The sequence below is a fragment of the Colletotrichum spaethianum genome (assembly GCF_022836535.1).
Source record: "Colletotrichum spaethianum MAFF 239500 DNA, contig28, whole genome shotgun sequence".
NCBI lineage: Eukaryota > Fungi > Ascomycota > Sordariomycetes > Glomerellales > Glomerellaceae > Colletotrichum > Colletotrichum spaethianum.
This window is the reverse complement of record NW_026054798.1, coordinates 208,690-235,428: the sequence shown is the minus strand read 5'-3', so window position 1 is coordinate 235,428 and position 26,739 is coordinate 208,690. Positions and strand designations below refer to the sequence as shown.

At 56.2% G+C, this 26,739-nt stretch overlaps 6 protein-coding genes across 6 annotated transcripts; 4 read left to right on the top strand and 2 right to left on the bottom strand.

Annotated features, from left to right (window-relative positions):
• Positions 1–4,232: 4,232 nt before the first annotated feature.
• On the top strand, positions 4,233–5,768 carry ColSpa_09396 (uncharacterized protein; the record flags this gene model as incomplete). The annotated part of the gene is made up of 4 exons (XM_049275608.1): positions 4,233–4,464; positions 4,557–4,594; positions 4,655–5,157; positions 5,210–5,768. The coding sequence occupies 4 exons, from the start codon at positions 4,233–4,235 to the stop codon at positions 5,766–5,768; spliced, it is 1,332 nt and encodes a 443-aa protein (XP_049131565.1).
• Positions 5,769–7,854: 2,086 nt separating this feature from the next.
• ColSpa_09395 (methionine adenosyltransferase 2 subunit beta) lies at positions 7,855–8,985 on the top strand (the record flags this gene model as incomplete). Its single annotated transcript, XM_049275607.1, has 4 exons — positions 7,855–8,039; positions 8,099–8,118; positions 8,188–8,640; positions 8,690–8,985. The coding sequence occupies 4 exons, from the start codon at positions 7,855–7,857 to the stop codon at positions 8,983–8,985; spliced, it is 954 nt and encodes a 317-aa protein (XP_049131564.1).
• A 1,359-nt stretch (positions 8,986–10,344) lies between these two features.
• ColSpa_09394 (uncharacterized protein) lies at positions 10,345–13,980 on the top strand (the record flags this gene model as incomplete). The annotated part of the gene is given in 4 exon segments (XM_049275606.1): positions 10,345–10,965; positions 11,491–12,153; positions 12,218–13,366; positions 13,384–13,980. 4 exon segments carry the CDS (start codon positions 10,345–10,347, stop codon positions 13,978–13,980), a joined length of 3,030 nt encoding a protein of 1,009 aa, XP_049131563.1.
• A 458-nt stretch (positions 13,981–14,438) lies between these two features.
• ColSpa_09393 (farnesyl pyrophosphate synthase) lies at positions 14,439–15,648 on the bottom strand (the record flags this gene model as incomplete). The annotated part of the gene is made up of 2 exons (XM_049275605.1): positions 14,439–15,405; positions 15,548–15,648. 2 exons carry the CDS (start codon positions 15,646–15,648, stop codon positions 14,439–14,441), a joined length of 1,068 nt encoding a protein of 355 aa, XP_049131562.1.
• An 832-nt stretch (positions 15,649–16,480) lies between these two features.
• ColSpa_09392 (anaphase-promoting complex subunit 8) lies at positions 16,481–18,656 on the top strand (the record flags this gene model as incomplete). Its single annotated transcript, XM_049275604.1, has 3 exons — positions 16,481–16,566; positions 16,636–17,190; positions 17,243–18,656. The coding sequence occupies 3 exons, from the start codon at positions 16,481–16,483 to the stop codon at positions 18,654–18,656; spliced, it is 2,055 nt and encodes a 684-aa protein (XP_049131561.1).
• Positions 18,657–20,724: 2,068 nt separating this feature from the next.
• ColSpa_09391 (clock-controlled protein 6) lies at positions 20,725–21,506 on the bottom strand (the record flags this gene model as incomplete). Its single annotated transcript, XM_049275603.1, has 3 exons — positions 20,725–21,209; positions 21,261–21,330; positions 21,387–21,506. The coding sequence occupies 3 exons, from the start codon at positions 21,504–21,506 to the stop codon at positions 20,725–20,727; spliced, it is 675 nt and encodes a 224-aa protein (XP_049131560.1).
• Positions 21,507–26,739: the final 5,233 nt, after the last annotated feature.

Sequence of the window (26,739 nt, the reverse complement as noted above, 5' to 3'; positions counted from 1 at the left end):
ATCACAAAGACGGGACGTGGTTGCTTCAAATATATAAAGTCTCGCAAGTTGCTTTTGGTAGTTGCCTACGACGCTGGCGGGGTGAACGCGTGGAGACCGAGATGAGCAATGGAACGCTGGACGGTTGGACGGCTGGACAAAGCGGCAGACAGGCCGAGAGGCAGTGGGCACCTTTGGCACGACAGAACCAACACGGAGATGGCCTCGCTATGCCACCTGCGGAATCGAACGATAGACGGCGAGGATGGTGGCGACCAGTGGGGATCTGGATGGCAATAGTGTCGCCGTGCGGCCGGGAGGTGTTACCTTATTCCGGATTGATGTAGGGCAAAACACCCACCGTCGAGAAGCAATTTTGCAGGCCTCTTCTAGAACCATGCCTTTCTCAGCAACCAGATGAAGGGGCGAAGGGCGGGAAGAGACGACTATCGACGGACGAGACTCCCAAAAGCAACTGATAGCAGCAGGCATCCTCTCGCCAGGGTCACGGAGTGATCCAAGTACTTCTTAGTACCTAGCAGGCATTGACAGATATCCGCAGAGACCTGTCTGAGGGAGATGAACAATGCTTGCCCTGTGGGAGACGATGTATTGGGGGCTGGGAAGCATAGGGGAAAGTCGGGGATGCCATGTTCGCCGCGCTCGGTACCGTTCTTAGAGAGACGGCAAGAAAGGTCTCACAGGCTCGATCGAAGTTACTCACAAGAGAGGAGAAGACGACCTGGAGGCCCTCGCTCTCCCCCCCTTCCACCGAAAACGTGCAGCTTCATCCCCACTTGGAGTCGGCCTCAGCAAGGATCCAGCACAGATTGTCGTCCCTTGGGTAGCTGGACGTTGGAAATCGCATCCTGGGGCTTGGCATCTTGGTCAAGGTGGTGACACCGTGGTAGCCCCAAGGATTGTGGACTCGACCCTTGCATGTCGTAGTCATCTCGGCCCCACGGTGTAGACTTCTCTGCGAGGTGGAGAGGATTCTGGCCGATGCAAGATGTCCGGTCGGTCGGTTACTCGGCCTGCTCGCCGACCGTGGCGTCAGTGCGCACAGCGGTTGACGGATCGACCTTGGGAACGCCTGCTCACCCGCGGGTTCTCTCGCTCGGCCCAGGCTGTGATGGGCAAGACATCTCACTTCGTGTCTTGTTTGAAATTCTGGATAAACTCTTTGATATCCTGGAACCGAGAACACCCGGTCTCCGTTGAGCGAGTCAAGTCCTCCCAGGTTCCAATGGAGCAGCCTAGTCTCTACCTAGTCCAACAGACATCTGCAACACTCACAACTTTTTTCTCTTTCTTATTCCCTCTCTTACTCTACGAGGTCCACTTGGGTAGTTTGCCCCCGCCTCTCGGTCCACACAGTCAACACCAACCGGCCAGCATCTCAGCAACTAGCGCATGGGAGATTTGCATAAGCAAGATTCTTTATTGCAAGGATGGATGTCAACCCTCTACGGTATCCCGAAGTTTGGCCTAAGCGGTATCTGGGAATCACGGGCAATATCCCACCGGTCTCATCCAAGATCCCCCCAAATCCTTCCCGCACAACACAACCTGTGTAGCGCCGGGAGATAACCATAAGGAGGCACCTTGTGATCAAGGCACAGTCACTCCTGAGAGGCTAACGAGCAGGGGGTGGTCCGCACCTCACCAGCGATTCAGTTATGCACCGAGGAGAGGCGGAGTCAGGGTAGTAAGCGGGATTCTCCTTGCGGAGTGCACGAACCGGCTGTTTCGTTTGCTCACGATATCTAAATTTATGAAGAACCCGTCATCCCTTTCCTCCTTGAGATGAAAGCTTAAGCCTGTCACGACGACAATGAGGAGCTGTGTCTGCACCCATACTCTGGGATATGGAATGCCATAAGCCGGATGGCTGCCTAAGTATCCGTACCAATTCTTCAAGGAAGACAGGTAGAAGGATCCAAATGGCAATACTTGCCACCCGTTCAGACCGACACACAACCTTTCAGACGCTAAACGAACAGTCGTCGTACTCTTATGCATGCAGGCTAGTCAGCATGAAGAAGAGTGGTCCGCGGGGTGCCCACCCCTGTCCCGCGCAAATACACTAGATTGAGGGCGAATTAATTTCGGGCCCGGTGGGCTTGCAAATCCTGACGGAGTACAGAGTATCCATCGGGGTGCAGGCCGCGCCCTGGTTCCTGCGAGCTGGTTCTCCAATGCAAAGACCACCTTTGGTCTCGAGTGCGGGTTGGTTATCGGGAGCGGCCCAACGCGCGTTATGGGTTCAAAACCCCTCTCTGGGGTATCCGGTACCGTCGATGGCTGCATCGAATCCCACTTCACAAAAACATGGCGTTGAACAGACGACCAACCCACTTACAACACCGAATACGCCACAGCGGCAATGTTGCGGCAAGGCAAAGAAAAACGGTTGAGTGTGACAGCACGGCAATCGTTAAATTTCCGATCGCCAGATGAGAGGGACCTGCATTGGTTGCTTCTTCGCGTCAACGTGGGAGACATGGTTTCTTTTCTTCTCGGCTTTTGTTCACAAATCGACTGCGCGCGGCCTTTGACATGCATGGAACCCCCAAGGAAATTTGCCAGAAACAGGCTTATGACAGCCCCCGAGCTGCTCGGTCGTATCTGAGAGTCTAGCCAGTCGCTTCTCTTGTCTACAGAATTGTTCATCTCCACCAACTCCCAGGGTTCACTGATCAACCCTCGTTCGCCCATCGACTTCGGCCAGATCGACAAGGGTGATGGAAACCCCTATTATCATGCAGCCGCCAGCGGTGCCCTGCCCAACTCAGCAACTCGCCCACGCATCCCATGCTAGCCACAGCTGCGCTAGTAAAAGTACCCAGTGTGGAAGTGGTTTCACCTGGTCCGAACCTCCTACGGAGTCCCAGTGTACATACGTCCCGGGATTCGGCCTGGAAACATGGATTATCGACCACAGACTTATACGAGGGTCGATGTATCCAATCGAAGTAACTCCCTAGTCCCGCCCCACGAGCCAATTCGACGTCAGCCATCGTTCGATATTCCAAGTCTCCCAGAGACCGGCTCCAGAGGGACTCCACAGCCACCGAAATGGCACCTACGATCTCGCACATCACTTCTTCGCAACCCTCGGGCCCTTGCCCTACAGGCCGCCTACAGCGAGAGTCACCTTTAATCTATTGATCACCTTCGGGGCGAAGTGGCGGGAGGGGCCAGATGCGAGCAGATTCGGCTTCTTTTCCTTCTTAGGCGTCGCGATGGTTACATTCACCCCCTCTTCTCGCTCCCTGCCGATATTTACTCCTCCTCCTCCTTTCACCTCCATCTTTCTCAAGTAAGCTTGTTGGTGGGAGCTCACAGACACAAGCCCATTCCCACCCGCGTCAGATGCTGTGAGAGAAGGAGAAGGAAGCGGGATGGATGGGACGGTTGCTCCCTTCTCGCGCCACTAACGCTCAGTAGTGTCATCGTTTGCAAGTGCAAGTGCAAAAGTTATCGTTGAGAGTCTCTTCAAGCCATAGTGTGCCATGATTTACCATGATGTACCTTGATGAGCCCAGATAAGTCGACGGCGTGTTGTAAGGTGCGGTAGGAAGACTAACCCGCCCGGGCACTTTCCCTGCCCATGAGGGCTGGAACTGGCGCCCTTCCATTCATCTCTTCGACCGAGGACCTCAACTCTCCCAAGTCAAGAAATCCTTGCCGTATGTATGAAAAGCAGCAGGCAACAAGGGGGGTGAAAGTTCATGGCGTGTAGGGTTTACACATAGTCCATCCGAGCTCCAGTTCTTCCATGGCCGCACCCACATCACTGGTAACAGGATCTGTTTTGGAAAATCAGGCGCCACAAGGAACTGATCAGAGGCAAAGGTCACTGAGAGGCCACGACTTCCGCTATTCCGTCCCTCTTTCTGGCAGGCCCTGTCCGCTGCACGAGCGGGAAAAGAGGCTGGCCTTTCCCATTGGGTCTTCTGCCAATCTCTCTCTGCCTCGCTCTGTCTCTGCGCCGGCTAGTAGTACGTTTTCGGTCCAAGGCAAGGCGGGAAAAGGGCATTCTCTTCCTAGTAGCCTGCAACTTCATCCCAAGGGGGAGATGGCATATAGAACCTGCTCCTGTCCCCAAATCTATCTTCTTGAACTGTTTTCCGCGCCATCGTCTCAAACAGCTGGCCCCCCAACCTGCCAGCCAAGGCTCACTTGAGCTTGGAAAGCTTTACCAACATTGCCCGAAGAAAACGCCAACGTTCAAAGGGATAAGAAACAACATGTCACAGGCAATCGCGGCTCTGGTTCACGCGGCGCAGTTGACCCAAGAGAGGGACACTGATTCCTCTGGCACGACTTCCGCACTGCCTCCTATATCGAACGACTACCCGTACCCGTACTCGTCTCTCCAACATGTCGGTTTCTTTGTGCTCTTCTTCTTCCCCGCACTCGCCCTCATCGTGGTGGCCCTGCGGGTGTATAGCCGAGTCAGCACGAAGCAGTTTGGCTGGGGTAAGTGATCCGCAAAATCCGACTTGTCAAAGGCAGATCTGGGCGCAGGCCGATCCCTTTCCAGGTTGATGTAAATGGCAATGGCTAACAAGGTGTCCCGATAGACGATGGATTGATATGTTTTGCTATGGTAAGTTGATTCTGCGAACATTTCACCTCTCGAGAGGATTGCTCACCATGATACATTCAGGTCGAGTCCATCGCTGAGACGGTAGCATCTTACTTTGCTATGCGATATGCCTTCCTTGGCGTTCACGTTAAGGATATTCCCTTGGAGGCTGACAACCGGCTGGGCAGTCTATGGAACTACATCATCCAGCTTTTATACAACCCGATCTTGGCGCTCGTCAAAACGTCGGTGTTGATGTTTCTGCTGCGGTTGAGCGGTCAGAAGCGGTCGATTCGATACACGATTATCGGGCTCAATGTCTTCAACATTGCGCTCATGATTGCAATCTTCACCACCGTCGTCTTCCAGTGTCAGCCAATCAGCTACTTCTGGGAGAAGGCGGGTCGCAACCCCCCGACGGAGGGCAAGTGCATCGACATGCCCGCCTTCTATGTCAGCACCGCCTCTCTGACAATCTTCACTGACGTTTTGTCTCTCGCCCTGCCTTTTTGGATCTTCCTCGGGTTGAAGATGCCTGTCCGGGTAAAGGTAGCGCTGCTCGGCGTCTTTGCCCTTGGAGCTGTGTAAGTCAGGAGCACAAACCTCAACTTTGGACATCCTTCTCATGGCTTTCAGTGTCACCGCCATCAGCGTCCTCCGGCTCGCATGGCTGATCGAGGTCTCGTACCACATCAACGAACAAGACCCTACCTACGACATCCGCTTCACCTACTCGGCCGTCGAAACGAACCTCGCCATCATCACGGCCTCGGCGCCGGCGCTGCGCGGCCTCTTCCTCCGCTGGTTCCCCAATTTCTTCGCCTCGCTCAAGAGCTCATCCAACGGCCGCTACGGCTACGGACACAGCGGGGATCCGAACAAAAAGTCTCGCACGATGGCGACGGCGACGGCTACGGCGTCGCGGGGCCGCGCGGTGTCGCACCACGCCGACGCGTTCCAACTCAAGAACATGAAGGGTCGGTCCGAGATACGTTCGCACTCGCCAACGACGAGCGAGGAGGAGATTATGACATACGACGGCATCATGCGCACGACCGAGGTCAATATCATTTACGACGACCGGCGCGATTCGACGCCTCACGGCGCAAGGGAGCCCGTGGATAGGAACGAGGCTTCGAGCCGCAGCCATTACGACACGAAACTCTACTCGACTACTAGCTCGGGGAGTTTGTAAAACAATATGCAATGAAAAACACAACAAGAGGGCTGGCACTTCTTTGGTTCTTCATGCACATCACTTTTTGACGATGGTTCGATATGCCTGTACAAATACACACACGAATATAGCGGAGCAGCTTGTCCATGTTGTGCCAAATGCGGAGGCTACGGGCGATAAACTAGATCAGAGACCCTTCGCTGGGATCGCATGCGTTTGACGCCGTAATGTACGTAGCAATTGATGTCGCTAAGACAAGGAGTAGATAGAAGCCGAAAACTCACAATACCCCCCATGGAGAAAGGCAACACACATGTCACTTAGACCGCTCAATTTTCCACGCCACATCAACCAACGGCTGCAGGTTCCTTTTAGATTAGTATGCCTATATCCCCATTCCAGCTCCTATCGAGCATTATAGGGCTCGATGGCGTACCTAGCATCCCAAAAAGGGACAGGCAGCTGAGCCTCTGTAGACTTTCACGGCGAGGAAAAGCTGAAAAGGGGTAAAGGGAGCAGCAGGTTGGCGTCTTGGCACAAACTTACAAACTTGGCAACGTCTCGCGGCCAGGCGGCAGGAGACAAACAACGGTTTTCCTGCTACTCTAAATTGACTAGACAAGGGCAATCCACCTAGCCGATTCGCAATCTGGGGGCTGAGGACGACAAATTGGCGGAGAGCTCCGCGGGCCGATAGAGCGGCATTCAGCCTGAAGACCTCGACATGCATCCAGCAATAGTGCGCATGCAGGCTAATTCGCGGATGTGCGCTATTTTTCTCCGGTGTCAGGATGCTTGCTGTTTGAAAACCCTTACCCTTTCTGCCCTCTTGACGCAATTCCACCCAACAGACCGATGCTGAGATGCTGTTGGGTGAAAATTTGGAAATCTTAACACGCGGCGCTGGCGGCGGTTCGGCTCCTCGTATCGGCAAGGGAGGACACTCTGCCAGCTTCGCCTAGCTTCGCCTAGCTCCGAACTTCCTCCCTTCCAACAAAAGGCTTTCTTAGGCCTCGTTCGTCGAGGGGTCCACTGTAAGCCTTGCTTAAAGAGAAGATGGCCTTGGCGAGGGTCTCCCTGTGCATGCTTCCCTCTGGAGCAAGTCGCTAGGAAATCCGACAGAGGCACCGCTGAGGGTCCAGCAGCGGTTGGTCGATTGATGACAGGCACATATGTGGTCGGTCTGATAAAGGAGATATCAGTCCTGAAGAGTCCGCCTCCTACAAACTCGGTAGCTCGCACCATCCGAAACGAAATTATGGAGAGGATATATCGCCCACGCTGCCCGAGGTCCTCCGGTACATGCGACCGGGGGGTTTCCAGTCGGAGAGTGGACGGAAAATAATGCGCCTTCATCTGCTCGCTTATGATATTGCAGAAGGCCCAGCCGTAGTAGGCCTTGGGGTCGAGAAAGTCATGACTCGATCCTGAAGATTTGCGGCATTCTTAGCCCCAGTCCAGGGATCCACGGGCATGGGCGAAACAGCGAGTCGAAGGTCCAATGCTGAAGTTCAAATTGCCGCTCAGAACCGCATTGTATCCCCTACCGTTATGTGTTCGGCACGAGGTGTCACGCATCCGCATTTTTGGCGACAACTTTTCAAATTGGGACAATTCCTGAAGTTGAATTGCCCGCTGGTGTGACTTGTCGTTGGAACGCGGCGCTTGGCCTGGAGCACCTAGGCCGTGGCATGGCCAGCTGGGGATGTCGTGGCTCATTAGAAACCTGCCGGAATTTGCCGTAACGCTGCATGTCTGGAAAGCGTTCATCCGGTGGAGAGGAAGTAAGGCGACGATGCCCTGCGATATTGCGGTTCAACTGTGATATGAAGGCGAGAAGTACCGGCTCCTACCCAAGCAGTTATGCATTAGGTGAGGATGATGTAACTAGCCGAGAGTTGGCCCAATTGAGTTCCCTCAACTGGAGGGGACCCCACCGCGGGGTAGCTGAGTGACTAGAGCTTTCCGTCGATTGTCACCGAATGAGCTTCATCTGTGACTGTCAGACAGAATTGCATTTGCAAATTAAGACCGAACTCTACCTCGGCTTCTGCTGCATCTTGTACAACAGAAGATACTAAAGGATACCTCCAAATCTCCAGACATGACGGGCAAGGACGTTGTCGTCACCGGTGCCACCGGTCTCCTCGGAAGGCAGGTAGCTAGAGCTTTCGACCTCCGGAGTTGGAACGTCAAGGGTACCGGATACTCACGCGCCGACGGGGTTTCTGTCTTCAAGGTCGATCTGGGCAATACTCCAGAGGTTGAGAAGTTTCTCGACGAGTCCAAGTAAGTTGACTTCTTGACCCCGACGTCCAAGAGCAACCATGATTAATAGACCATCTCAGGCCTCAAGTAGTCGTCCACTGTGTGTCTCAACCGTTTGCCTCTTTATATTTCTTTCAGGAACCATTGACTTATTGGTGATGATCGACAGGCGCCGCTCAGAGGTTTCCAGACAAGGTGGACAGCGACCCGGATGCTGCCAGAGCTCTTAACGTCGCAGCCACCAAGTCGCTCGCCAACCTTTGTGCTGCTCGCTCCACTCTGCTTATTTACATCTCGACCGACTATGTCTTCTCCGGCAAGCCTGGAGAAGCCCCATACGAGGCAGATGCACCAACTGGACCAACCAACCTCTATGGCCAGACGAAACTCGATGGAGAGCTCGCCGTCCTGGAGGAGTACAAGGCAGCCGGCCGTGAAGGCCTTGGCCTTGTCCTTCGAGTCCCCGTCCTCTACGGAAAGGCACACACACCGGCCGAGAGTGCCACCAACATCCTCATGGACACCTTGTGGAAGACCCAGGATGGTCAGTCCAAGGTGAAGATGGACCATTGGGCTATTCGATACCCCACGAATACCGAAGATGTTGGGCGTGTGTGTCATGGTATGTGTGCTCCTCCCAACTTTCGGATATGGCGACTGACCAAAACCAGATATCGCCGGCAAGTACCTCGAGGCCAGCGACCGCAGCTCGATGCCCAAGGTCCTCCAATTCTCCAGCGAGGACAAAATGACCAAGTACGAGATTTGCCAGAAGTTTGCAGAGATCATGGACCTGTCCATGGACGGCATCATTGCCAACATCGAAGGCAACGACCCCAACGCGAGCGTTCAGCGGCCATTTGACTGCCATCTCAGCACGCGTGCGCTCAAGGAATTGGGCATCGACGTGTCGACAAGTGACTTCATCGGCTGGTGGAGACGCGAGGTGCACGCTTTCCGGCATTAGCCTGGATCAGTGTTAGGGCACCCGTTCGCATCGACGGCTTTGCGGTCTGGGGAAGGCTGAAACGCTGAAACGCTCCATGGAAAGCAAAGGCTTCGTCGAGAGTTGAGAGGAGGCTATTCTATTTGCAGGTATGATGTGCTCTCAGTCTTTGTCCTTAGCGGCAAGATGCATGTTCGGAAACTGCTGGCATTTTGCGATGGCGACGGACTCTCCCATGTCAAGTTGCAAATATCGATCCTGGTAGAGCATTCTCTTCCATTGTACTACAAATGACCGGGGGCTGGCTGGGGACTAGGGATAGGCAGCATTGAAGGGTCGAGAACGGTACCAATTCCAAATTACGAAATCATCTCTGGCACTGAAATGCAATGCAACCCGTTACATGTCCAGGGGACTCCATGTGCCGACCGGCGTCGCGTTGCTCGTTCTGGAAGAGTGTAAACACGATGGGCCCAAGATGGAGTACGGCGCCGGGTTGGAATGCGGCGGCGAGGGGTGCGCGATGATACAATCAGCGGGTGCAAATTAAACACTATAGACTGGCATTCGGCACACGACGTAGGCTCGCGCCTCATTGCATTGTGTCGCATACCTCGACGGGCTCGTGGGCCTGAACTGACGCGTTCTGGATAGGTGGCCCTTCTCGGAGCAGAGAATGGGATAGGAGTCGGAGAGATGTAAAAGGCCTCCCTTATCGTCCGTCCTGGCGGACCCCGACTATGGGAAGAGGTCTCGCCACTTGTTCCTTCTTTTCCCCCCTTTCCCTACGGCATCCGTAGGTTGCATCAAAATCGACTTTCGTGCGACAAGGTAGCCCTTCTAATCATCTTTTTGCTTATTGTTAATGCAACGGTTATGGCCATCTAATCTAATCAGTGGTTTCTTGTTTCCCCTCGTTGAGGATTTCTAGCCGGGGAGACCGAAAGACACAGTGTTGGTCGGACGCCCTATCTCATCGTCGTTATCTATCACTTGCATGATCTGCAGGGTCCCGAGCCAAAAGCTGCAGAGCGACGCAAAATTAACGTTCAAGTGTTCCCTGCTGGGCTGGGGGATCAGCTCGAGGGTTCCAGCGGACTGGGCCGCTGCCGCCGCCTGCGTCGCCACTACTATCGACGCCATCGGACGAGGATCCGGGGGAACTGCCCCGTCTCATTAATATCCCACCAGTCGATGACGACTGGGTACGGCGTAGCGTTGAAGAATCGGTACCAAACGGTTTGCCCTGTCGGTTGCACAGCAGCATTCGCTTCGTTGTCCAAACGGAAAGGTCGGGTAGCACGCGCACTTGCACACACGCCGAGAAGGAGAGCGAAATAATATCGCGCAATGGAAGGGTTTCCGCGTATGAGTCGAACCATGTCGGCGGGCCCTGGGCCGCCGAAATCTCCTGCGCCGCATCCACCTCGACGGGGCCACAGCGTCACTGCCGGGAGAATGCCGCGGTACAGGAGCGTCCGAAGTGTACGGGAGCACAAGAGCGTGTTGGATTTTGGCCGAGATTGGCGGGACTGGGATGTGGATATTTTCCAGGACGACGAGACGGCGTCGAATGCCACGACGGATACGGGAACGGCGACAAGCATTGGCATTTGTATCGGCATCGCCGTCGACGAGGAGGAGGCGATCCTCGACGAAGCGCAGCCTACCGAAACGTCAGTATCGACGACGCCGCCGCAGCAGCAGCAGCAACAGCAAGGACCAGCATCGGCGGCGAGAAGACGCACTGCGCCGTTGCTGTCATCATTTGCATCGACACCGCAAACACCGACGGGAGCACCACAACTGACGCTGCAATGGCAATGGCACGATCTGTTGGCCGCGACGCCCGGCAGAGACGAGAATAACAACGACAATGGTAACAATGGCAAGTTTGCCTTGGACGGAGGATCTCCCATCAACCGAGGGAATGGCGCCGGCGCCGGCTACGGTGGTGTTAGTGGTGCTGGGAAAGGTGTCCTAGCACGCCCCGATTCCCCTGTGCGCTTCAGCTACCCCAACCGAAGACGACCGAGGACGGCCCCCAACGCGGCTGACAGTCCCTTGCATGGAGCGTCCTTTTCACCTTCCTTTTCGCCTCCTTATTTTCCTTCGTCGCCGTCTTCTTTTGCATCGCCGTCTCGCGCGGGTGTCTATGCGAATGCACACGCCAATGCGAACACAGCAGCAGATGGTCTTGCAGCAGGTGGTCCCAGCCCCAGACCCCCCAGCGAGCCAGGTTCTCCTTTCTCCCTAGCGCGGTCCTCTTCCGGATCTAGGTCCCCAGCCCCAGGGGTTTCCTCCACTCAGACCCCTTTGTATGCTCTTGGCCCCTGTCCGTCTGTTCCATCTGCAGGATCAGCGTTATTACAACAAGCCGTTGGAACGTCAGCTGCTGATGCGGCAACGGAAACGACTCTGGGTGCATCAGATGCACTTGCACCACCACCACCACCACCACCACTTGAGCCACCACCGCCAATCCCACCACTCCCTCTTGGGTTACCACCACCCGTTCCGACCCAGGCACGAGACCAACTCCTCCTCCCGCTCCCCAGCCCTCATTTGCGGCCTCGTTCGCACAATCCTACCTCGCTCTTTTCCCACTCGTCATGCGCCGACCTTAAGCTCTCTGCCAGAGCCGACCACGCTCGTTCCCAGATCATTACCAAGCTCGCCCTTCAACCCGTCCCTGACGAGGAACACATCCGCACCGCCCAGTGGGACCATCACCTTGCCCGAGAGGACGAACAACGCCAGGGCCGGCGCCAGCAGCAGCGCCAACAAGCCGAGGAGGAGGAAGAGGATCGCCGTCGCAGGGAGCGGGAAGAGGAAGACGCCGCCCGTTGGGCCCAAGAGGTTACCCGTCTCGAAGAAGAGACCGATCGCATCTTGGCAGACCAAAAGGCAAAGGATCTCGCTCGACTTCAGGCTCAATTGGATGCCATACCCGACGCCCCGCCCCGAGTTCGAAGCCCCATAGTCGACAAGTTCGCTTCCTTTCTTAGAAAAGGTCGCAGGTCCGACCCTGCCACTCTCACCAAGGCCCCTTCGGCTTACTTTCAACCTCTCACGCTCGATTGCAGGCCAGTGAGCGACATGGACCCTTCACGCTTCATCCAAGCTGGCGGCGGCGGCATCGTCCCCCAGACCGACGCCCCGGCATCGGCCAGCAACGCTGGAGAACGCGTAAGTCGCCCTTGGCTGGCCCATCAAACCGTCTTAGGCGAGCCGTTGCTAACTAGGTCCCCAGCGGGTGACGATACGCTGCCTGCAGTCGTCAATCAGCTTGCCAGTGACGCCTGACACCACTCCCAACGAGCTCTTGTACTCGGCCGCCAATCTTATGACCCACAATATCAACCCGAAAACCAGTGTCGTGCTAGAGTGCTACTTTTCCTACGGTCTGGAGCGTCGGCTGAGACGCTACGAGCGTGTGAGAGATGTCATGAACTCCTGGGATCGCGACACGCAGCACTGCCTCCTCATCGTCCCAGGCAGCTCTACAGACAAAGACTCCGACCTGAACCTCGAAGGTGTGCCCCGCACCATTGATCCGCCCTCTGGTCTCGTCAATTTCACCCTCTACCACTGTAATCGGCCTGGCAAATGGAACAAACGCTACATCACTCTCGTCGAGAGCGGACAGGTCTTCTCGTCCAAAAAGAAGGATGCCAAGTTGTCGGATAAGGACACCGTCTCGCTTTGCCATCTCTCCGACTTTGACATCTACGCAGTTACTGAGAAGGACATGTTGAAAAACATTAGGCCACCAAAAAAGAACTGCACTGCAATCAAGAGCCAGCAGAAAAACAGCGTTTTCCAGAACACCGAAAACTTCATCCACTTCTTCGCCACGGATGATTCCAGGCTCGCTGAAGACTTCCGGAGAATCATTCACGGGTGGCGCAGTTGGTATTTGGTCAACAAGAAGGTTGACCTGACCAAGAAGACAAAATCTCACCACGGCAGCGCTGAGAAGGCCGCACCGAAAACTGGTGGCCTTGCTAGAAGCGGGACCGTGCACCGGGCCAGGGCGTCTATCGATGAGACACCCTACACGATCGGAACATTTTCCCCGCTACTCGATATGGACAAGTTCGACAAGCCGATCGATGATTACGGCAAGGACTCGGACAGGCCCACAGCGCGACCGGCAGAGCATCTGTCCACACCCAGGCACACCAATAAGCTTGTTTCGCGATCCAGGACTACACACAACGTGTCCCCGCCCGGCGCGAAGAAGCTCATCGACCCCTTCGCCAAAGACCAGGAGTTCAGGTCTGGTGGCCTGCTGGGCCGCGGCTACGACGGACGCAAACAGCAGGCAGAGAAGGTCGCCGAAGAACAGCAGCACACATCCGACAGCCCCTTCACAGGGGGCCCTTCGCTTTTGAACCAGGTCCCGGAGCCCGACAGGCAGCTGCCGGAGAGAAGAGGCACAGTGCGGTCCTCTCGATCCGCGGCAGTGGACCCGACACCACCGCGGAGCCGATCGCGGCCGCCCCCAGCACGTCTGCCCGTCTCATCACGTCCGAAGACGTCGGACGGGGGTCGTCTTCAGGGAAGCGAGAGATGCCGCAACCTCTTGTCGACCTGACGCCTAAGATACCCCAACTGCCCTCGGCCTGGCGAGACGCTCAGGGCCGCGGCGTCAGGGCCCCCAACGGCAAGCCTCTGATCGAGATGGCTACGGGCTGGGACCAGCCGGATGCAGTCCTGGGACCCCAGCTGCAAACCGTCACACGTATGGGCACCGCGAAGGCCTATCCTCCCCAGCGCATGGCATCTCAGTCCGCCGCGTCAAGACCAAGAAGTCGCTCGACGGCAGGCGGCGGCGCCATTCGTCGCGTTGTCTCAAACGAGCAGCCTCCCATCCCGTCGATGCCGAGACAGTCTTCGAGACGGGACGACGAGGACCTACCACTCATCAACTTTGTGGAGCGCGACAGAGGGCGTGATTCGAAGCCCCGCGCGCCACAAGGTCTTGGCCGGAGTGGCACCGTCAGGCACTAAGTCTTGCCTTTTTGTCTGCCAGTACGTCTCGGCGTCGTTGCAGACATTTGAGAAACATTGAGTGTTGGGTCCGAAAAAAATCTGCGAGGAAACAAGACCGCGTACTTGCGATAAGAAAGAAGAAGAAAAAGAAAAGAAAAAAAGTGACGCGCAGAGACGGTGCTCGCGGACTAGGCGTAATGTGATCATTTAACATGTGAGATACCCAGGGTGTCGACAATTATGTCAGTCACAAAATCAACTTTGAGGAACCAGCAGCGGTGGAGACCGGGAAAAAAACCTAGGAATCTAGTCGGAGGATTTTCTTTTGTTTTACTTTAATAATGGATATGCATGATTCTAACGGTCTATTGTCGTTGTCATCATCATCAATCAATTGCACTCAGGTATCTTCTCTAATCCTCCCTGCCACACAGAAAAGACCGCATTAGGTGGTAGTTTTCAAAAAGGGGTCACGTCTACTTTGTGCGCTTGTAGATCTTGGCGAGGAAGGCCTCGAAGATGCCCTTCTTGAGGCCCTCGCTCTCGTCAATGTTGTCAATCATGGTCTTGATCTCGTTGGCGCGCTTCTCCTCAAACTGCTCGTAGCGCTCCTTGAGCTTCATGTCGTCAAAGAGCTTCTTGATGACGGCCTCCTTGGCCTTGTCCTTCTGGCCGTAGTTCTCCTCGAGGATCTTGCGCTGCTCGGGGGTGGCGATCTGCAGGGCCTGGTTGACGAGCCAGCTGCACTTGTTGTCCATGATATCGGTGCCGATCTTGCCAATGTGCTCGGGCAGGCCAAAGTTGTCGAGGTAGTCGTCCTGGATCTGGAAGTACTCGCCGAGGGGGATGAGGATGTCCTCGGCCTGCTTGAGGTTCTTGGGGGTGGCGATGTTAAGGCAGTGGAGGGCGAGGGCGACGGGCAGGTAGAAGGAGTAGTAGGCAGTCTTGTAGACGACGATGAAGCTGTACTTCTCCATGCTGAAGTTGTCGAGGTTGACCGTCTCCTCGGGGGCGGTCAGGAGGTCGCAGAGCTGGCCGAGCTCGGTCTGGAAGGTGACCTCGTGGAAGAGCTCGAGCAGGTCGACGTAGCTGGCGTGCTCGCGGAAGAACTTGCGCAGCAGCGTGTAGATGGCGGCCTCGAGCATGAAGGCGTCGTTGATGGCGACCATGCCGACACCCTCGTGGCGGTACCAGCAGGGCTTGCCGCGGCGCGTGATGCTGCCGTCCATGATGTCGTCCGACACGAGGAAGAAGGCCTGCAGGAGCTCCGTCATCCAGCCGAGCGTCGCCGCCTGGAAGTATTCCTCCTCGTTAAGGGGCTTGCCGAGCAGCAGGGAGACGGAGTCGGGGACCGACATGCCGCGGTTGCATTTTCCGCCGAGGGTGTTGATCTCGAGACTCTGTTGAGGTGCAACCAGACGGAAACAGTCAACCTTCATTGTTCTTCGTCCTTGTGTTCTTGCCCATCACCACACAGGCACCCCGCACGACGGCCAAACGAGGTCGTCGTGACGGTGGGCGGTAGACGTGGTGGGGCTTGTCGGGTTGGTGCGGATGTATGCTTGCCTTCTTGTACCATGCCAACTCCTCCTTGGGAAGCTTGTACTTTTGCGCGTGCTCGATGAGGACCTCCTGGAGCTTGGGGAAGACGGACTCGAACTCGGCGAGGGTCGTTTTCTTGGCCATCTTGTCTGATGCGGTCTAGGTGTGATTGCCGGCTCGGCGGGGTATAATTATCGAGGAGGCTTTCAGGAGTAAAAGGTTAGCAAGATGGACACGCGCAAGACCACGCAAGAAGACGCAAACTTTTATAAGAAGGCAATACGAGCGTTACTTTGGCGGAAAAACAACGAGGCAAGCGCGACGAACCTTGGAGAGGGGGGGACGACGATCGTTGGACAGTTCACGCGGTTTGTTATCGCAACAGAAATTAAAATGCGCCGCTGCGAAATTGGGTTTACACCGAAAGTGCGGGTAGAGGAGTACGTGTGTACCCCTCATCCGATCTTCAGGCACCGTTATGGGCAGGCGGTGGCGGGGCCTTTTCTCAATGGCTCAAAACCGCTTTCTAACGTCCCCAGCCGAAACAAGTGGAGACTCGGGATGGCAGACGCCCAGGCGCCCTAGACGGTGACAGTGCCACTCAATTGACTTCTCCCGTTGGCCGACTTTCAGTGGCCGCTCACCGGGGGTCGTGGGGCACGGCAGGCGGTCAGGCACACCGTCCAGTGTCACTTTAGCGTCGTCGCGCCGAGCGCGTGGTGGGAGGTTTCTAGTGGATCGCTTTCTGCCGTCGAGCCTTACTACGTCAGGTAAAAGAAACACAACACTTACATCGCCAACCTCAGCAACCCTGTTTCTCTGCCTCTGCTCTCCCGGTTCTTCCTCCCATTTGCGTCCCAGGCAAGTGCGGTAAGAATCAACTGGTATTCTCGAACTCGGACCGTCTACAAACGCGCACGACAGGAAACAGACGACCAATCGACTTGTTTGGCATATCGGCCAAGGATGCGCAGCGATGTCGCTCAATGAGAACGAGCTGTCGCAGCTCCGCGAGTCCCTCCAGGATGCAGTTGTGAAGTGTTCCGAGCGGTGTCTATACTCGTCAGCAAAATGGCAAGCTCCACATCCCATCGCGAAGACCATTGCACATGATGGCTGACCTGATCCCAGGGCAGCAGAGCTCCTTAACGCGATCCCCGAACCCTCGGTCGATGCCGCCATAGCCGATGCAGATGCCCAATACGTCCCGACCGTCTTCACAGCGAACGCCGACCCTGAAGAGGCTCTCCTTGAAGCCAAGGAAATCAACAAGTACCTGCTGGCGAAAGCCCTCTTCGACTCAAGGGAGTTCGACCGCTGCGCCGCCGTCTTCCTGCCCGAGTCCGTTCTGTCCGGTATCCTGAGCTCCAACGCGGAGAGTACATCAGGGACGTCTAAGGGGAAAGGGAAGACAAGAGCCGAGGCCGAGACGACGAGAGCCGCGGGCAGCAGCACCGAGCTGCCCCGGCTCAGCCAGAAGAGCTTGTTCCTGGCCCTGTACGCGAAATTCATGTCCGGGGAAAAGCGCAAAGACGAAGATTCAGAGATGGTCATGGGTCCCCAAGACCTCGGGAACATTGTCAACAAGCAGCTGAATGCCGTCAGCCGGTTCCTCAGCAACTGGTTCGACGAGCGCACGACAGACGACGGCGAGGTCCTCGGCAGCCAGGGCTGGCTGGAGTACCTGTGAGAAGACACCCGACTGTGTATGCGCCCACAGCTACTGATGAAGACCTAGGTACGGCATGGTTCTCGCAAAGGAAAAGAACGAGGACAAGGCAATGGACTACTTTGTGCGAAGCGTCCACTTGTATCCGATGAACTGGGGCTGCTGGCTGGAAATGACCCAGCTCATTTCTCGGGTGGATGATGTAAGTCCTCAGCCGGCCAGGCCTGACCAAGAGCAGCAGAAAGCTAACACCCTCCAGCTGAGCCGCATAGCAGAGCACCTCCCTCAAAACATCGTCTCCTTTATCTGGCATCTCTACACATCACTCGAACTCTACCAGGCGACCCCGGAACTCGCCAACTCATTGGACTCGTTGATGGGCATATTCCCCAACTCATCGTTTCTCCTCACATGCAACGCCATGCTATCGTACCACTCGAAAGACCTTGTCGCTGCCGAGCAAAACTTTAGTCGCTTGCTATCACTACATCCTCACAGGCTTGACTCGCTGGACCACTACTCCAACATCCTGTACGTCATGAACCTGAGGCCGAAGCTTGCGTTCCTCGCGCATTTATGCTCGAGCATTGACAAGTTCCGACCGGAGTCTTGTGTTGTGGTGGGAAACTACTACTCCCTTCTCTCCATGCACGAGAAGGCAGTGCAGTACTTCCGCCGAGCACTGACCCTCGACCGAACTTGCCTCTCGGCGTGGACACTCATGGGCCACGAGTACGTGGAATTGAAGAACACCCATGCGGCAATCGAATCGTACCGTCGCGCGGTTGACGTCAACCGTCGGGATTATCGGGCCTGGTACGGTCTTGGTCAGACGTATGAGATGTTGGAGATGCACACCTACAGCCTCTGGTACTACAAGAAGGCAGCCGGCTTGAGGCCCTGGGACGGCAAGATGTGGCTTGCTGTCGGTTCGTGCTTGCAAAAGATGGGTCGCGACCAGGACGGCATCAAAGCACTGAAGCGGGCCCTCTTGGCAGACGCATACTACGATACTGGGAGCAGCTTCGGAAGTGGAGGAGACTTCCTCAATGGTCGGAGTGCAACAGGCCACCTGGACCCGGAGCTGCTTTTCCAAATTGCCAGTATGTACGACCATCTCGGTGAGGAGGACGAGGCAAAGGCGTACATGGAGCTTTGCCTCGCGCAGGAAGGCGGCGAGGCCACCGACAACGCGCTGAACGAATCGATCGCGATACACAACGATTCTCCAGGCGCATCCGATGACGAAGGTAACGGAGACGGCCGTAAGGAGGGTGCCAATGAAGGCACCGGAGTAACCGCATCGACAAGCAAGGCCCGTATGTGGCTCGCAAAGCATGCTATGCGGACAGCGGACTACACGACAGCCAACCGATTGGGCACAGAGCTGACGCAGGACGGCTTCGAGGTGGAAGAGGCCAAGGCTCTGGTGAGGGAAGCCAGGGTGCGCATCAGGAATGCGGAAATAGGCCTCACTCCTTGATTAGGCATCGACGGCCAAGCGATGAGGTGCAGAGGCTTTTGGCGTCATGGTCAACACGAGCTCACCATGGCGTCCTTGCGGTGTCATTTTTGTTCGAGTTGCCGGCAGGGACCTTGCAAGCGGAAAGGGCCGAGGTTGGCCTGGGGTTCACGGCGCAGGGGTATGTCAGCGGAGCTTCATATTACCCAGGCGAAAGGAAGTTTTCGCATCGGTTCGATATGGGACGATACCACGGCTAGACCGCATGTCTTCCGAGGTGCTCCTATACCCAACGAAGCTGCACTTTCGTATGGCGCATTTTCCCGGATGGCGAACTGCTTGGGCGTTGTTGAGAAATAAGCCATGCTACCAGAGCTCGGTGGGATTAAATGGCCCTCGTGTCGGGTTATGTTGGGCGTCCGAGGAGAAAAGGGTAGCACAAGTGCGGGCTGTGATGAGGCTTCGAGCACCCAGGCATAAAGTAATGAGATACCACAATATGACACGCTCTCCCCATATGTACTCGTGCACGGAGGGACGTCTGACGGCCACATCTCATCAGTTGGACCGTCGCTGACTTACACGGAACGGCTGAGTCTCGACAAGCAGGGCAGAGCGTGCGCACGTCCATCTTCGCAGGGACCAGATCCGGCAGGCCCGGCGCAGTGTCACGATCCACCACTCCCCCGGGCGGCTCTTCACCACCCCCGCCTCCGCCTTTTCCAAGCTCGTACCACTTGACTCCCCGATAACCTCACGATCGGTTCGCCATCCCGAACGACGCTGGGGATGCAACGTTTCTGCGAACGCTCCTCCCCCCTCCCCTCCCCGTTGCGGACCTGGCACGCGGGGAGACGGATCGGGACTGGGCTAAGCCGGTTACGGTGGGAGGGATCAAATGACGCAGACGGGGGACCGCCCAATACGAGGTTCTTGCACCGCCCTTCTTTTCTCGAACTGTTCTGTTTGCTCGCTCATCATGCGGGCCAATGATGTTCGCCCAATGGAGGGGGCCTTCGTACCGGTCCGCGAACCACACGCTTGGCTCGTGACCGGGGTCGAGAGCGCCGTCCAACCTCGTCTCTAGCCCAGGCACCACCGCCAATACCCAACCCAGGGAGGCCAAGGGCAACGCCTCCGGCCGGCTTGGAACCTGGGTACGGTAGTTCGCGGGTCGTCAGCGACGAGCAAGGCAAGCCAGGTGAGAGGGACGAGTGCCGGAAAGGGACTGCAAACTAGGCGATTCTCGCAGAGGGAAACTAAGATGGTGTGTATTGGACAGGGGTCGACTCTCTGGTTTAGCAGGTTAGCGGGCTGGAATACGAAGAGGTGCATGAGGGACCCCCTTTATCCGTCGACTCGGGCTCATTTTCTCGGTTCGTCGGACGACGAATAGCCTTTTAAGCATTTTTTTTTTTCGAAGGGAGGGAGGGGGAAGGGTTGCCTGCGCGCAGCGGACATCCAGCCCGGCCACGAGGGCGGGCAGATCACTCGAAGCTTCGCGTGGTTCGTCGGGAAGGGTTCGTCGGGATGGTTCGGGCAGAGGGGTCGGCGGCTCTCGGTCATGCGGTCAGCTGCAAGAGAACAATATTTGGCCCTTGGCGGCCACGTTTGGTAGATAAACGTTGCATGGCGAGCCATGGAGCGGTCTATTCGCCCGCGGCCACTGCCACGGCGTCGAGAGGTAACGGCAACCTGATCTCTTTTCAAAGGGGGGTTTTGTCAAAGGATCGTGTTGGCGAAGCTCGCTTCCCCCCCGCGAACATCCCGTTTGTATTATCATTATTCGTAAGGACTGTCTGTGTGTATGTGTGTGAGCATGTGGCATCTTCCCGTATGGCAGAACTCCAACTCCGTTGTCTCTCCCCCCATGCTCCAGTAAATGATCTTCAAGCCTCCCAAAATGTTCCAAAGTGCCATATGGTATCAAACAATGCTCATCCGGGGTTTCCCTCCCACTTTTGCCGGCCATAAAGGAAGGTTCAGAATTTTAAAAAAGGAGTCCGCCAAAAAACATCACGTCTCTTGATAGTAAACCCCCGCCAAGCCCCACAGCAAGGCTCTCTTGAACTCCAGATTAGAAATTAGATTAAATGAGTAGTGCGAAAATTCCGGCCAGGACGGCGGCGCCGGCACTCGCGGTGAGGGCGCCAGCACCGCTGCCTGGGATGGTGATGGGTCGAGTGGTTGACGGTCCGACGGGCGTCTTGGTCGGGAGATCAGTGACGGGAGTGGTGGGCGTGACGGGGGTGATGTGGCCGATGGTCGTCTCGGCGGGCGGCGTGACGATGACCACGACGGTCGAGGTGAGGTTGGAGTGGTGGCTGGGCTTGGGCGGCTTGAGAGTGACGGTCCCGTTGGGATGAGGTGGGTGCTCCGTAGTCTTGGGCGGCTTGGGGGTATGCTCGACCACGGTGGTGTTGTGGTACGTCGGCTTGGACGGCTTGGGCGTCTTGGTGGTTGTGCTGAAGACTGGCGGGGGGACCACTGTGGTGTTCCCCGCCGGCGGAGGGTAGATGGTCTTGGTCGTGGTGTACGGGGGCGGCTTGTGAGTGGTGATGGTGCAGGGGCAGTCTGTCCTGTGTTAGTCTTGTCGGTGTAAATGTGTAGATGGGAGCATCTCACTTGTGATGGTGAGGGTGGTTGCCGTGGTCGCCGTGTAAGTGACATTCTGGTGGATGAAAGTAGTGGGCGACTGGGACAGTGTTAGTCTCATAGGGCACACGCTTGGTTTACCATCTCAAGACTCACAGGGCAGTACGTCTCGTAAGCGGTGGTTACGACCGTCGTGTAGACGGTGCTGACATCGGTCTCCCAAGCCTGGGCAAATGCCACGAGTCCGGCTGCGGACAATAACTGCGAAGCCTTCATAGTGGAGTGAAAGTGAGTGTCCCTGGTGTAAGCGAGAGTGGTTTGCCAAAGGCACGCTGTAAAACAACTGAGTGATGCGAGGTAGATGTAGGTTGAGGCTACTGCTTGTCGATGACTTTGAGGAGAGCAAGAACCATCCAGGCCAGGCACCCGCTCGCCTTATGTATCGCGGAGGCGGGGCCGTCATGCGCGGAGAGGCTCATCGTGCAGAAGGCCTTGGAACCAATGCTGACCCAGCTTAAAGTTGTTTGCTGCCCTAGAGGCGATCTTGCCGGGCCTGCACACCCTGGGAGAGTCAGGCGTGCCGCTGCCCTCGACGCCGGATTAGGCTGTCGATGGCCTCGGTAACGATGCGCAACGGGGTATTGATGACTGTACGCACCTTGCAGGTGGCGCGCACCGCCGTGCCAGATGGGGCCAAGAGACACGAGTATGACTCTCCCGATGGGGTGGGCGACGAAGATACGAGGCGGTCTTTGCCCTGCCAGGCCTGGTGTGGAATGGTGCCATCTATTTTGCTGGCACGATACTAGTGAGGGGGTTTACGACTTGCGTATATCACGCAACCTCTTATTGGGCCGGTCACTTTATTGATTTCGTTTTGGGCAAGTGACTATGCGATGGCAGGGGTTGACCGGTGACGGCTCGTGTTGTCAACCACAATGTCTCCATGTTCGGGTAAGCATCGTCCAAAATCGACTCGAGTTGACTCTCGACGTACAACGTTGAGTCTCTGCAATTCCAGTGTTCCGAGAAAGAAGACAGGCTGCCATCGTCGAACGCCAGGCTTCGTGTCGCGAGGAGACGGGCCCGCGAAGCCATGTCACCCGGCCATGGAGCAGCAGTCAACTCGACTCTATCTTCCCAGTTCAGCCAATTTCGACGAACTGTAAAGGTGAGGCCAAAAGCAAGAGAATAGCCGGAGCTTGGCAGATGAGGTTCGTGTTCGGCGCTTTTTGACACCTTGCGACCTTTTACGGTACGATGCGACCAACACGCCGCCACAATACGGCTTATGGACGTAGAATCAAAGTGGCCGGTCAGCGGCGCGGCAGATGGTGCCGTCAGCACTTGCAGACATTATTAGCAACCGTGACCAATCTCCACGAGGACTTTGTCGAATACTTTACTGGTGTAAGCCCTGACTACGAAGGCAAACCAGATATATGCTACAGAGCGCTAACGTCCATTGTGCAGGCCGGATTTCGCGCCCTTGCAACCGAGGTTGAAGCGGCCTCCTGAGCAATACCCGAGAAAAGAAAGCAAACATAAAGAAGTATGTATAAGAAACAGAAGTGTTTGAGTGGCAGCCGAAGTCGAGCCTGCGCAGCTTTTCGGCGATTTCCAGTAACACTAGCTACTTGCTGTAAAGTCAACTACGGCAGTGATGCCACTTGACATATCGTGTCGCATGATGGCGTTGTCTTTCCATGCCGAGGGGCCCAAGGTGCCTTCCGGAGACTTGAACGATAGCAAAGATAGTCGACAACTTCATCTGCTAGTTTGCCCATCCAACGGGGGTTTCCAGATGGTCGAATTTTCCGTGGAAAATAGAGATGTTACAAACCACACAAGCCCAGATCACACCAGCGTCGCGAGCTGTTATCGACAAGGCACACACACGCACACATCCCAATTGTTCAATTTCGGTCCCCAGGATGTGCCTTGAACTTTGTCAGCTCGATCGATCGGTCGTCAGAAACCAGGAAAGGCTTAACAACAGAGCTGGGTATTAGGATGCGGGGAGTCCTCTCTGTCGAAGCCGTGGGCACCCAGCGCAGTTCATGCACAAGGTTCAAGGGGTTTGAATCGAATGTCTTCGAGCCCAGTTTCTTTTTGCCGGCAAACAACGGCTTCTGGCTCGACGGAACGCCATCGGACCTACCTTGGTGGAGAGGGAGGCGCTCGCCGCGCGCGGTGGGCGGGAGGCGAACCTACTGCCACCAAGAAGTCAAGACTGAAAGGTTTTCATTCCCGTTCATCCGTCCTGCGAGAAAAAAAAAATCAAAAAATAATCACAAGTCCGGCTGATTTGACACTGATTTGGAACCCGTTGTGGGCACGCCTTGCGGGGGAAGAGGGGATACTCGCACGAGATGACGGAACCGTAGGGCAGACAGCGGGGAGAATCGACAAGCGTGGTGAGGTCAGAGCCAGTCACCGGCGCTGGATCGTAAAGAAATTCTGTCAAGCTCGCCATTCACAACTTCCAAGGCCGATGGACGGATGGGGAATGCTGTTGGGGCAACCTGAAGCCGAAATCTAGATTGCTGTGTTCCACTGACAGAATACAACGGTAATATGGTGGAGAAACGCCGTCGATGGTGATGGTGTGAGGGAATTCCGTCGACAAGGCCAGCCAATCAGGAGAGGGCTGATGAATCAATGACAAGCCCGGCGCAAAAGGAACAAGACGGTTGCAGCATCAAGGTGAAGACTCTGAAGGGGTAGAAAAACCGGGACGAGTGCAGGTAGAAAGCCCAGGCCCTCCTCACCGAGCTCCGTCTCCTTGACGGTTCCTGCATTGGACAAAACTCACCTGAAGAATGACCCGCAAAGGACCCGTTCTCGAACGGACCATCCGTCCGTTCAAGGCTCGATTGGTCCTTGACAGGTTTGTAATAGTACATAACCGGTATGGATACGGATACGTACCGTGCCTTGGAAGGCCATTTACCCGTAATAGGTACTACGTTCGCGGCCGTCGCAAACCACGCAGTTCCAGCGTCGGCATTGGCAGTCACAAGCCGATTCTCAGCATCCAGTTCTCTCCATCAAGAATTCGTATGCCCTACGCAGCGGCCATGGTACGCTTGGAAAGTGACGTTTGTACAGTGGGCGATGATCGGTGGGCCCCGGCTGTGGTCGAGAACGGCCCCGTCCCAATGATTATCTTAACGGGCCGCCAAGGACATGTGCCATTCCATGCAACCACTACAAACAATGGGAACAATTGGCAGCAGCAAAGCTTGCCTGTGCTCTGCTTACCACTCTGGTAGGTATCCGGATCCCAGGAGGAAGCACGTGTGTCCGAGACCGAGTTGGGAAAAGGATGCCCAGTGGATATGTGAACACGAGCAACCGACCAGGACGGGTATTGGGATTTGCAGCACATCTCACCTTAAACCCGTACCTTAAACGATCTATCTTCCTTGCAGCCTTATGAGCGTGTCCATCTTTTTCTTGCAATGATTGCTCTTTGGGTCGTCAAGTCTCGGGTTCCTGCGCGGTCCCTCGGGTTCTCGGATGCGTTGGTTTAGTCGTCGTGGGCCAGAAAGCGCAGGATAACTCGGCGATACTTGACTCGCCCGGCGCAATCGCAACTGACGGTCTGTCTGGTGGCGTTGGGCCTACGCCGTAAGCTACAGGTTGCCCTGCAGACGCAAGGTTGATTGGGATGACTCAGGCAGAGCAAACAGAAGAAACTTTTGCAAAAGCGCAGCACAAATGTTTCGCCCCTGAGGATTGAGGCCGAAAAAGATATGCAGGCACTGACGGCATGGACGGGGCGGGGCCTGCGTGAATAAACTTGTTCCTGGCAGGTGAGGTGAGGGAGGGGGAAGGGGGAGGGCCAGAGCCCTGCCGGGGCAGGCGTCAGGGCAGTGCCCGGGGGGACTCCGCTTGGTACTGGATACGAATATGGCCCGCATTCTTGTTAGCAGCACAGCGGCTTTGCGCACCTGCTCATCTATCGTCCCGAGGCGCTCGGCGCAGTTGCTGTACAGCGCTCTCTACAGTGCTCGGAGCGCCACGCACTCGGGCGGTGATCGACAGGCACAACCCACTCTCCCTGTCCGCTTCACACCCTCTTTGCGCTCGTGTCCTGTTCCTGGTTTCGACTTCTCACCATGGCCCAAGTCGACACCTTGGACCTTGAATCTTCCTCCCCGATTCGTCAACTGAAGCCCAAACCTCTAATTTGCCCTCTCGAACCCCCTCTCGAACCCCCCCCCCCCGGATGTACCTTGCCAAGTCCTTCTGGCCGGGGGATGGACTCGGCCAGGGAACAGGAGAGGGATTTTTCGCCGTCGTGGCATCGTCTCCGTCACAGGAAGTCTGAAGGACGGCCAACCGAGATGGTTGTCCAGGCTGATGCCATGTCCCTCGGACTGATGTGACGGCGACGTGTTTTCTTTTTCCTTGTTGAAGTGAGTCTTGGCCACTCTGTTCTAGTGAGCAGCAGGCTCGGCCTCTGCATCAGCGCCCGACGCCATCGTCGTCCCATCTTGACCAGCTTCGACTCGAGTGAGTGCTGTCGTCTGGTTTTCTGGTCCGTCACCTGCATCTTGTCACAATGATCAGCCGATTCTGTCATTCTCCTAGCCCAGACGAACCGGTGCGTTGGGAAGTGATGCCACGTTCTGCCGCCTCGGCGTTCACCCAAATGGCATAGCTAGCACGGCGCTCCCGCGCGCTCCCTCCCAACTTCCGTCCGGCAGCCCATCCCCGGCGGCCCTGCCAAGAGGGGTTTGTTCGGTAGTGGCCGGCACATCTTTCCTAATCGTCCTAGCTGTCCGAGGCTCGGCCAGGTCCATGGTGCCTAGGGCAAGGAGGGGGGGAGGGGGGAGGACCAAGTCAGTCCAAGGCAGGCCCCGTCATGGGCTGTAATGGCCCTGCCCCGCTACGAATCATGAGCCGTGGCGCTAAGTTGTCGTGCTGGAGCGCTGGCCTGCCGCGCATCGAGTCCCACGACTTCTTCTCGCCGGCCTGTCAGGGTACGCCACGCGGAGTTGGTTCTTAGTGCAAGGTACCAGGCACAATCAGCAGCAAGTCGACCAATGATGACGCCAAGCAAGACGTCTGGAAAGCGGTTGCATCTGCAGCTAAAAAAGTCCAACAAACGGCGCCAAGGGCTGACGAACGCAATCCTTTTTTTGTTGGCCAGCACGTCCGTCCTCCTCGCACCTTACTGACGCCGGGTACCTCGATACCTGCGCCTGGTCCGTCAACTCTGGCCCCCGACTCCTTCGACTAACACCCGCTTCCCAGTCCGCGAGGGTTGGCGGTTGGCGCCAGGTACCCGTCCTCACTGCCGCGTTGCTCTGGGCCATGGCCAAGCCCTGAGGGAGGGCGGCCTGGCGTGAGAAACGAAGAAGGAACCTCAGACACAGCCTCAGCTTGGGGGCTGTCCAGGAGTATCTAGGCGCGGGCACTCTCAAAAATAAACCTGCTAAAACAAGTGTTCATTGAAAGATGTTTCTGAAAACATTTGGGCTGTCGCCCCTGTTCCAGT